We start from the raw sequence: 11,045 nt of genomic DNA on the forward strand, positions 1-11,045 counted from the left end.
GGCTAGGGTTGCCGCGCCGCCGCCGGCCAGGCCACGCCACCCCCGCCCCCGCCGGCCAGCTTCCCTCCTCAGCTCCTCCTCGCCCCTCAGTCTGCCCCGGCCCTCAGCCCCGTCCCTCAAAGTTCGACGCCGACGCTCACGGTGAGCCCTCCTTTCTGCATCTCTCTATTTCTTCATGCTTGAATAATGCTTGAATTGATGCTAGCTATTGTTGATAGATAAAATAGGTAGATGGATTGATGCTTGAGTTTGTTAATATTTCATCAAACAAATTCTGTCTAAGGATAGTACAGACAATTCAACACACAACAGCTTCTAGGATCTCAAACTACAATCTCTGAAAAGAACTCGACAACAGATTATGGGAGAAGCAGATTCTGGAAGAATTTTCCAGAATCCTAATTCTGTAGAATCTTGCCTGAAAAGAACTGGGCCATAATAAGTGCGGAATGGATTCTCTAACATCATGAAGAGATGTCACGAAGCTACAGTGCAATCCCAGTGCAAAACAAAGAAGAGATGTCATGGACACTGTAGCAAAAATAATATGCGCAATTACTGTTCATAAAAAATAAAATTCAAAATTAATTTTATTACACCATAATTTTGTTTATATGTAATTATTGTAAATGTATAAAGTAGATTTGTGATTTGTAAAGTAATTCAAATCATTTTAGGCTTAATCATATGGATGTGAAGAAGGGATGTCAGGGTACTGTAGCTTCTCTAACATCCCTTCGTGATGTTAGAGGATCTCGTTCCTAATAAGTGGGGGAAATAAGTGGGGGGAGGAGGAATAAGAAGAAGAAGAAGAAGAAGCCAACCCATCCAAGCGGCAGCAGAGCAGACGGCCGGCGACGAACCAATCCAGCCAGCCGAACTCGTCAGCGCGCAGCAGCCTCTCCCGCGAGGTTCGTTTCCCGCTCGACCTAGCCCCCCTCAATCCCATCTCCTCACGGCCGGCCGCGGCGGCGGCGGTTTCGATCGAGCTAGGCCGCCTCTTTAGGTTTCCTGCAGTCAATCGACCGGGCGTGCGTGTTTCTTGGGCATTCCCCCCCTCCCGGCGTTGGCCAGGCCAGGGTTTTCTTGGAGGAGGGGATCGATTTTGTTAGTGATTTGGGCAAGCCGCTCTCTTTGCTTCGTGGCGGGGATGGGGATATTTATCTTTATTACAGCATGACAATTCTTTCTTGATGTTTTTCACCGGTCCCTTGTCCAATTTCAACCGTCTCTTTGGATTCGACACCGCATCTCGTCCTGCGCGCGCCGACGGTTTGATTAGGGTTTCTTTTCAATCTCTTGGGATGAACGACCGGCATCACGCATGTAGATGTACTAGTAGTATAGTAGTATGTTTCTTGTTTGGCACCCCAATTTCCAGGTTATTATATTATTGCTAGTGCTCTTGTTCCTGGCGTTGATGCGTGATCCTTGCTTGCATAGATACATACAAAACTCGGTTCCAGACTGTCGCCACGGCCCACCCACGGCTTGGAAATTTCAGCTAGATTTCAGCCAGGCGCACCTTTTCTTTTTGTTATTGTTATTAGTAAATTGCTTGGCTATTGCCACGGTGGCCGCATCACAGCTGCGAAATCCCCACTGGCGTAGGATGCAAAGATAAGACGCTGGCAAGTGGCTGTACAGCTTATTCTTGTTTACTTGTCTTAGACACAGATGTATATCGCTGTCAAAGACTGCGACGACGTGCCGTGCTGATTGAATATTAGTTGGACGAGCCTGCTGGGGCTGAACATTTGACTTTTGACCGAAACAAGTGATCAGAAGCGCTTCCCCAGTTGGCATCATCCTGCAGACGGCGTTTAGGATGGGCATCATCTTTATCTCCCACTATATATGTATGTGCAGCATGCTTCGTCTAGTTCCCAACTTCCCAAGAACACCCTCAAGCATACAAGCCTTGGGTTTCTACTCTGCACTGAACTAATTGATAAGCGTATGTGTCCTCGTGCTTTTATTCTTTCCACGCTTTTAGTAGCTCATAAGGGTATCTTGTGTATACTGGATTTTATTTCTTCTCCCTGGGGCTGCCATAGTACCTTTATTTTGGGATTGTTGTTCAGATTCCTTTGAAGTATGCTGCGGTGGGAACCTGTGATATTGCTTTTCTGTTTCCCAGACATGGCTATCAAACAGGAGAGTGGATTTTTTTTTGTTTCTTTTTGCATTTTTAATAATAATGACATGCTGTTCCAACATAATCTGCGTATTGTTGTTTGTAATACTATGTCCTTTCCCCTGATATGACTACATATTGCCACTAATCAGGTTTTTTCATTTGAGAGATTAGTCAGCGTCTGCATACGTTAGTCGTTATGTAAGTAAAGCCATGACTATCTGGTTTAGTTCTATGACGCTCTCGCTTATTCATTGGCAGAGTCTCACAAAGAGTGGTCATGAGCCAATCATGCAAAAATATTAGATTTTTTTGTGCGCATGGCAGCATTTTTAATCCATCGCTTCTTCCTTTGTAGATAAACCATGGGTGGGGTACTTGGTTTGATACAGATTGATCAATCAACAGTAGCCATCAAGGAGACCTTCGGGAAGTTTGATGCCATCCTGCAACCTGGATGCCACTGCTTGCCATGGTGCCTAGGGCAGCAGATTGCTGGATATCTTTCTCTGCGTGTGCAACAGCTTGATGTCCGATGCGAAACAAAAACAAAGGTACTACCTTATTTCTGCTGTATTTGATTATTGTTTTGTACTTGGCTGAAGGTCCCAGGAGTTATTTTCATGCATGGGTGAAATACTCATTTGAAGTTCTGTTTTCATTCCATATTAGTGTTTGTCATTGAGAATACCTGCATACAATATCTATGCTTTCTCATCTGAATGGGATACCTACAATTTAAACTTGAAATAACTTTACAAGCTTGTAACTGTCTGACGATGAATATCATGATTAATCTGCAGGATAATGTCTTTGTCAACGTTGTGGCATCTGTGCAGTACCGTGCTCTTGCTGACAAGGCATCTGATGCCTTTTACAGGCTTAGCAACACCAGGGAGCAAATCCAGTCCTATGTCTTTGATGGTAATATTGCTGTATGATTTGAACTGCAATGCACAATTTCACTGCACAAACTACTTTGCTTCTTCTGCTTTGTTCTCATCCCATCATGTATTCACCCGAACATTGTGGTTCTATGTTTACTATTGTTCTTCATTTAATGCTAATGGAACTCTATTCATCATGTTCAGTGATCAGGGCTAGCGTTCCAAAGATGAACTTGGATGATGTATTTGAGCAGAAGAATGAAATAGCAAGGGCTGTGGAGGATGAACTTGAAAAGGTTTTTGTTCATCATGCATCGGTCTTCTAAACCATATGGTAGATTTTTACTAATTTAATTTTACCTTTTGTGTAGGCAATGTCTGCCTACGGGTACGAGATTGTGCAAACTCTGATTGTTGATATTGAACCAGATGAACATGTGAAGAGAGCCATGAATGAGATCAATGCAGGCATGTACAAAATCCATTTACTGTTTTTATCCTTGGTAGTATCAACTGTCTAGTTTTCCAGCTAAAAAAAACTGTCTGGTTTTACATTTCACATTTGGAGCAACTAGTAATAATGTACGTGCAATGCACGTTTATATTAGGTAGGATATTAGTTGCATGTTATATTAGGTAAGATATATCTGTTGCACGTAGGTATTTGGTAAGATATCAATTACTTTTTTCGAGGTAATGGTAGGATATTAATTACATGGCAGATTTCATGGGATAGCGTCAAAATCGTGTTTATAACCAATGGCAATGGTGGGTAATTAGAGCGTTAAACGTGTTTGGTGCTCAACATTGGAGCGATTTGAACCGCTAGATAACATGATTTGACGGTCGAGATGGTTTGGATCTGCCCCTTCGGGTCTTTTTATATTGGTATAGATTATTTGCTTTCCAAGAAACAGCATAGTTCTTTTCATATTGAAAGAAAAAAATGAGGTGAGTCATTGGGCATGGCCTTGAGTGGTCAGCAAATTGAGTAATCGACACTAACTAAGTTAATTTTCACACATTTATACATATCCTGCCACAGCGTTGTAATTCAACAACACACACACACACACACGCGCGCGCGCGCATATATGATATATTCCTGCTATATGACGAGGCATTAGGTCTGCTCATCAGTTTAATTGAAACAAAGGACCCACACCCTTCAGGTTTTATTGTGTGTCAAATGTGTAATTCTTGACAGTTTTAACCAATAAACTGAGTTACTTTGGAAAGTCAAATCAAGTAGCAACCTATGCTTTAAAATAGTGTAGAAGATTTAAAGGTACCCAGATTAAACTTGCAGACATATGCATCTATTTCAAGTTAGTCGTTATTTACTTGCTATCATGTAACAGCTATTTTTAGCTAAATCAACTTAAAAATTAATTCAAGTTACATAAGTTGTCTTACTTCTTCCCTGCATTTGTTTCTTCTCCAAAATTGTCAGATAAGTACAGAGTTTAATAGAACTAAACACATTTTGGCTTAGTGTAGGTACTAGATGTCTATTACTCTTGTGAACCTTGATCCACAACAGGATAACTACCATGCTGGAGATAGCCAAATGGCATGGCCGTGAGGGATTGGGTATTTAGATGAGAGAATAACTTGGGGAAGTAGAATAATAGATAGATTGTTCTTTCTTGGCTTAACCTTAGATACATGGCATCCTTATATAGTGGATGGTAGACCAGCGTAGACCCTTGACCTTTCCTAATACAGTTGGACTCCTTCGACCTTTCCTAATACGAACTCCCATCTAAACACCTAGCCTACAAAATATGCTAGCCTACTCCCTCTGTTTCTCACTGTTCTTGGACTCCCTTCTGCCACAATTACATTGACAGGTAGATCTTACATTCCAGACTGTTGCATTTATAGGAATTTAACTGATGTGTAGTTAATTGAAATGTTGCCCTCAAGTATGTGTAATTCTGTGAAACACAAATTAAATTTTGTAGCTCTGATATTATAGTATATGAAATTATCAGTTATGGAAATTTACTCTTATACTATAGTTATGTTCATGCTGTGGTTGTCCGCCCTCTATGGAGAGATATGCACTTAAACCAACCGCATAGTGTGTAAGGATGTCTCTGCAATGGTGATCTTTTGCTTTTGAAATGAGAATGGCTTGGAAGGCTATCATTTTGATTTTCCTCAATAAGAGTGCTCATTTGTACTTGATTTCCTCCCAAAACTAATATTTTTATTATTTTTTTACCTTCATATTGAAAATACGAGCAATATTTCTTTTAGTTTTTCATTCACACTTTGGTTTTGAAGGTCATAGTTGAGTATGGAAATGAGTGGGTTACAGATGTACATATGTGTTTTGAATGGCTTGCACGGCCATGTAACTGCAGTTACTTTACATTTGATTGTAACAAACTGTTCTAGTCAATTACTACTCAAGAACAAGTTAAACTTTTTTCATGATTGTTATATCTGTTTCATGGTATCCCTCTGAAAAGTAGGTGCTGTACACCTTTGTAACCCTGCAGCACATATTACCAGATATGCTGGATTAGCAGCTTTTAACTTTTATATTGTAATTTATGTTACAGCTGCTAGGATGAGGCTGGCAGCCACTGAGAAAGCCGAGGCCGAAAAGATTCTTCAAATCAAGAGGGCTGAAGGTGAGGCAGAATCGAAATACTTGGCTGGTGTGGGTATTGCAAGGCAGCGCCAGGCCATAGTGGACGGGCTGAGAGACAGTGTTCTGGCCTTCTCTGAGAATGTGCCTGGGACCTCTTCGAAGGATGTCATGGATATGGTTTTGGTGACGCAGTATTTTGATACGATGAAGGACATTGGGGCCTCTTCAAAGTCTTCAGCAGTGTTCATCCCTCACGGACCTGGCGCTGTCAAAGACATCGCTTCGCAGATACGAGATGGTCAGCTCCAGGGCAGGATGGTTTGAGGAGTGTTGGAAAATGGATACCACTTTTATATGCATACTTTAAGTACATACAGCTTATTCTTATACTATGTGTGAGGTGAGGTTGTGCCTAGATGGATGTTAATATCAGTACTTGCTTTGGTTGTGCCACCCGTTTCTGTAAAAAATATCAGTTGTGCTATCACTGTGTTCGCAGCTATTTGTGTATTGAGAGTGTTATATGTTACTACATGGTTATTATACTATAATTTCTACTCCTTCTGTCCCAAAATATAAAAACGTTTTTCACACTACACTAATGTCAAAAATGTTACTCCCTCCATTCTAAAATATAGTGCGCCCGCGCTTCCCGAGGTCTAACTTTGACCATAAATTTAATCAATGAGACCAACTGCGGCGGTAGAAAAAATTATATAATTAAAAACTTCTTTCGAATACGAATTCACTGTTATAATTTTTGCTCCCGCCGCAATCGATCATAGTTAAATTTACGGTCAAAGTTGAAGCACGGGGATAGAGGAAGCACTACATTGTGGAATGGAGGGAGTATTATATTATGGGACGGAGGGAGTATGTTGCTACTAGTTTTTTCATTCGACTCTTTCAAACTTTGGAATTTTGGAGATTGTTCTGAAGCTCTTCCTATTGAAATTTAGCCGAATAGGCTCCCAGTTTCTCGTTCTTACTACTTAATGATATGTTATTTGATATTTAGATTTTGTGTGCGTTCATTGTATTGTCATGTGAGCCGCAGTGTGTTATGCTCTATGCTGAATGGCCAGCACAGGTTCACACCCTGCTCCCCACTTAATGTAAAAACAAATGCAGACTTCGATACTCCAGATTTCAAGAAAGGTCAAGTCCAATACCAAAAATCTTTAAGAGGTACATTCATGTCACAGTTTCCCACGAATTTGATACAAGATGGACACTTGTGTGCACCAAAATCTAGATTATCATGCAATGCTGGATGCAAATATGTAGCTCCAGGAAGATTAAAGCACAATAATATGCCAGTCAAAAGAACAATTCCTGCACCAACTTGTGGATATGTCACTCACTAGCTGCATGCATTGCCTAAAAGCTGTTTCATTCTTCTCAAGGCAACAACCCATCGAAACCTCAGCCGCTTGCTGGTGCTGCAGCCTCTGCTGCCTTACCCTCCAGCTCGAGGAGTCGAGCCACAATCTCTTGCTTCTTCGCCTTCAGGTCTTCGATTTTCACATCGATCTTCTCTAGCTTTGCCCTCAGCTTGACCGTGTCAGTTGCCTCTCCGACCTTCTCTTTCTTCTCCTTGCCCTCCTTGCTCTTTTCTTTCTTCTCCTTCTTGTCCTTCTTTTCCTTTGCCGGTTTGGCCTCTTTCGCGTGTTCCTCAAGGAATAAGAACGTATGTGTTCATCAGACTTTTCTGCATTTTTATGACATGCATGTTGCATTGATGTGGTTGTTGAGATATTTCATTTATTTGATGCAAGTTCCAGATGGTTACCTTGTCCTTCTTCTCCTTGGGGTGAGTTGCATCTGCAGCTTCCATCTGCATTTTGGGGCAGCAGGGCGCGATGCCACAAGATTAGCCTTCAGACATGGATTCGATTCATAATCAATAAATTCAGGGGTAGATGCAAAGGAAGCTAACTTGCCTTTGTCAAGATAACAATGATTCTGGTGAAAACAGAGATAAATTCTGGTCGTTTCAGATTGATCCCTATATAAGTGTAAATAAGCTTCGACACTTGTGAACCGTAAATTAAATGTTTGCTTCGACCAATCCAGTTTTATAGTTGTGTTGGTTGCAGCTATTTAGTTCTATAATTAGTTCTGTTTGGATTAATTTGGGCACGGTGTGTGTTTGGATAAGAGGAAAAGTCTCGACAAAGGGAGCAAACCCACATGTGTTTCATCATCCAACTAAAAATAGTACTGCACGCATTGTTGCATCCATCATTTACTTTATTTCGGGTTTATTATGACACGGAAATCTATTTTGTAAGTATTAGAGAACATTCACGATGATGTAGAAAATTTAACACAAAGAATAACAATAGGTGGCATGATTCCTCTGATCAAAAGTTTTGATTTCTTTTTGCACTTGCATCTTAAGATCAAACTATTAGGCAAGACTAATGAGTTGTCACAATGTTTGCAATGGAAAGATCAAAACATTGTTCGTGCAATGGGTTTGATTGGGGCCACATTGCAGAAACTTCAAGATGCAAGATAAAATAGTTGGTATCACCCCATGAAAGACATGAATGGCTTTTTTTGTTAAACACAACATTACATTGCCAAACATGGATGGTACAATACCCGAGGTCGTTCACTACTACACGTATGAAATATTCAGTGTTGTGCATGACCAAATCATTACCGAGTTTAATAAACGCTTTGCTGAAAGATCTAATCAATTTTTGAGATGCATTGCTTTTCTTGATCCAAGGAACTCATTTGCTAATTTTGATGAAAACGAGCATGTTGAACTTGTTGAGATGTATGCTGGTGACTTCTCCATAAACGAGATTTCTTGTGTCCATAAGAACCAACTTGAAACATTCATTTGCTAATGTGAGAGCTAATCCAGATTACGTGAGTTGTAATAATCATGGTTTTATTGATGTGAAGATGCTTTAGATTAATAGACATGTCATTTTTTATTTGGTATATCGTCTCATTGAGTTGCAACATTGATTTTGCCAATTGCAACCACATCAGTGGAAAGAGATTTCTTAGCTACGGGTATTATCAAGACTGAGTTGACATATAGAATGGGGTGATGATTGGATGCCTTATAGCATGGAGTGTTATATTGAGCGAGAAAAGAATATATGATGAATATGTTAGGTAGCATTCCACATCAAAAATTCTGTTTTTACCATTTACCTGTTAGGAAATATGCAACTTGTATTTTCAGGAGGCCATAGGCCAGTATATATACATGTACAGGTGTGAAATATATGCAGGAAACCCCTTATACAATAGGGTAAATACGAAAGGTTACATGGCTATATATATATAATACTCTAACACCCCCCCTCAAACTCATGGCGGATTAACTGTTGGGAAACGTAGTAATTTCAAAAAAATTCCTACGCACACGCAAGATCATGGTGATGCATAGCAACGAGAGGGGAGAGTGCAATCTACATACCCTTGTAGATCGACAACGGAAGCGTTAGCACAACATGGTTGATGTAGTCGTACGTCTTCACGGCCCGACCGATCAAGCACCGAAACTACGGCACCTCCGAGTTCTAACACACGTTCAGCTCGATGACGATCCCCGGACTCCGATCCAGCAAAGTGTCGGGAAAGAGTTCCTTCAGCACGACGGCGTGATGACGATCTTGATGTACTACCGTCGCAGGGCTTCGCCTAAGCACCGCTACAATATTATCGAGGACTATGGTGGAAGGGGGCACCGCACACGGCTAAGTGATCACGTGGATCAACTTGTGTCTCTAGGGGTGCTCCCTGCCTCTGTATATAAAGGATCAAAGGGAGGGTGTGGCCGGCCAGGAGAGGGCGCGCCAGGAGGAGTCCTACTCCCTCCGGGAGTAGGATTCCCCCCCCTTTCCTAGTTGGAATAGGATTCGGGAGGGGGGAAAGAGGAGAGAGAGAAGGAAGGGGGGCGCCGGCCCCCTCTCCTTGTCCTATTCGGACTAGGGAGGGGGGAGGGGCGCGCGGCCCATCCCCGGCCACTTCTCCTCTCTTCCACTAAGGCCCACTAAGGCCCATATACCTCCCGGGGGGTTCCGGTAACCTCCCGGTACTCCGGTAAAATCCCGATTTCATCTGGAACACTTCCGATATCCAAATATAGGCTTCCAATATATCAATCTTTATGTCTCGATCATTTCAAGACTCCTCGTCATGTCCATGATCACATCCGGGACTCCGAACAAACTTCGGTACATCAAAATGCATAAACTCATAATATAACTGTCATCAAAACCTTAAGCGTGCGGACCCTACGGGTTCGAGAACAATGTAGACATGACCGAGACACGTCTCCGGTCAATAACCAATAGCGGAACCTGGATGCTCATATTGGCTCCCACATATTCTATGAAGATCTTTATCGGTCAGACCGCATAACAACATACGTTGTTCCCTTTGTCATCGGTATGTTACTTGCCCGAGATTCGATCGTCGGTATCTCAATACCTAGTTCAATCTCGTTACCGGCAAGTCTCTTTACTCGTTTCGTAATACATCATCTCGCAATTAACTCATTAGTTGCAATGCTTACAAGGCTTATGTGATGTGCATTACCGACAGGGCCCAGAGATACCTCTCCGACAATCGGAGTGACAAATCCTAATCTCGAAATACGCCAACCCAACATGTACCTTCGGAGACACCTGTAGAGCTCCTTTATAATCACCCAGTTACGTTGTGACGTTTGGTAGCACACAAAGTGTTCCTCCGGTAAACGGGAGTTGCATAATCTCATAGTCATAGGAACATGTATAAGTCATGAAGAAAGCAATAGCAGCATACTAAACGATCGAGTGCTAAGCTAACGGAATGGGTCAAGTCAATCACATCATTCTCCTAATGATGTGATCCCGTTAATCAAATAACAACTCTTTGTCTATGGTTAGGAAACATAACCATCTTTAATTAACGAGCTAGTCAAGTAGAGGCATACTAGTGACACTCTGTTTGTCTATGTATTCACACATGTATTATGTTTCCGGTTAATACAATTCTAGCATGAATAATAAACATTTAGCATGAAATAAGGAAATAAATAATAACTTTATTATTGCCTCTAGGGCATATTTCCTTCAGTCTCCCACTTGCACTAGAGTCAATAATCTAGTTCACATCGCCATGTGATCTAACATCAATAGTTCACATCTTTATGTGGTTAACACCCATAGTTCACATCGTTATGTGACCAACACCCAAAGGGTTTACTAGAGTCAGTAATCTAGTTCACATTGCTATGTGATTAACACCCAAAGAGTACTAAGGTGTGATCATGTTTTGCCTGTGAGAGAAGTTTAGTCAACGGGTCTGCCATATTCAGATCCGTAAGTATTTTGCAATTTTCTATGTCTACAATGCTCTGCACGGAGCTACTTTAGCTAATTGCTCCCACTTTCAATAT

General features: G+C 41.5%; 2 protein-coding genes across 3 annotated transcripts; one reads left to right on the plus strand and one right to left on the minus strand.

The window, feature by feature from the left end:
• The first annotated feature begins 758 nt into the window (after window positions 1-758).
• LOC119303978 (hypersensitive-induced response protein 1) lies at window positions 759-6,174 on the plus strand. 2 transcript variants are annotated; one of them, XM_037581142.1, is made up of 6 exons: window positions 759-911; window positions 2,496-2,691; window positions 2,941-3,061; window positions 3,229-3,320; window positions 3,396-3,492; window positions 5,598-6,174. In XM_037581142.1, exons 2-6 carry the CDS (start codon window positions 2,503-2,505, stop codon window positions 5,951-5,953), a joined length of 855 nt encoding a protein of 284 aa, XP_037437039.1. In that variant the 5' UTR covers window positions 759-911; window positions 2,496-2,502; the 3' UTR covers window positions 5,954-6,174. The 2 variants fall into 2 exon arrangements, with proteins under 2 accessions (XP_037437039.1, XP_037437040.1); XM_037581143.1 differs by lacking the exon at window positions 759-911 and adding an exon at window positions 1,811-1,957.
• A 608-nt stretch (window positions 6,175-6,782) lies between these two features.
• LOC119298373 (protein PXR1-like) lies at window positions 6,783-7,665 on the minus strand. The gene is made up of 3 exons (XM_037575804.1): window positions 7,573-7,665; window positions 7,422-7,466; window positions 6,783-7,303 (listed from the first exon to the last, which is right to left on the minus strand). The coding sequence occupies exons 2-3, from the start codon at window positions 7,464-7,466 to the stop codon at window positions 7,055-7,057; spliced, it is 294 nt and encodes a 97-aa protein (XP_037431701.1). The 5' UTR covers window positions 7,573-7,665; the 3' UTR covers window positions 6,783-7,054.
• Between the last annotated feature and the right edge of the window lie 3,380 nt (window positions 7,666-11,045).

Source organism: Triticum dicoccoides, chromosome 5A (genome assembly GCF_002162155.2).
Source record: "Triticum dicoccoides isolate Atlit2015 ecotype Zavitan chromosome 5A, WEW_v2.0, whole genome shotgun sequence".
In the NCBI taxonomy this organism is placed as follows: Eukaryota; Viridiplantae; Streptophyta; class Magnoliopsida; order Poales; family Poaceae; genus Triticum; species Triticum dicoccoides.

What these genes read in the sequence shown, in the direction of transcription:
- LOC119303978 (XM_037581142.1), top strand. Translation starts at nt 2,503, where the DNA reads ATGGGTGGGGTACTTGGTTTGATACAGATTGATCAATCAACAGTAGCC. An exon ending in GATGCGAAACAAAAACAAAG is followed by an intron (nt 2,692 to 2,940) that starts GTACTACCTTAT and finishes ATTAATCTGCAG; the next exon opens with GATAATGTCTTTGTCAACGT. An exon ending in TGGAGGATGAACTTGAAAAG is followed by an intron (nt 3,321 to 3,395) that starts GTTTTTGTTCAT and finishes CCTTTTGTGTAG; the next exon opens with GCAATGTCTGCCTACGGGTA.
- LOC119298373 (XM_037575804.1), bottom strand. Translation starts at nt 7,466, where the DNA reads ATGGAAGCTGCAGATGCAACTCACCCCAAGGAGAAGAAGGACAAG. An exon ending in CCAAGGAGAAGAAGGACAAG is followed by an intron (nt 7,304 to 7,421) that starts GTAACCATCTGG and finishes TTATTCCTTGAG; the next exon opens with GAACACGCGAAAGAGGCCAA.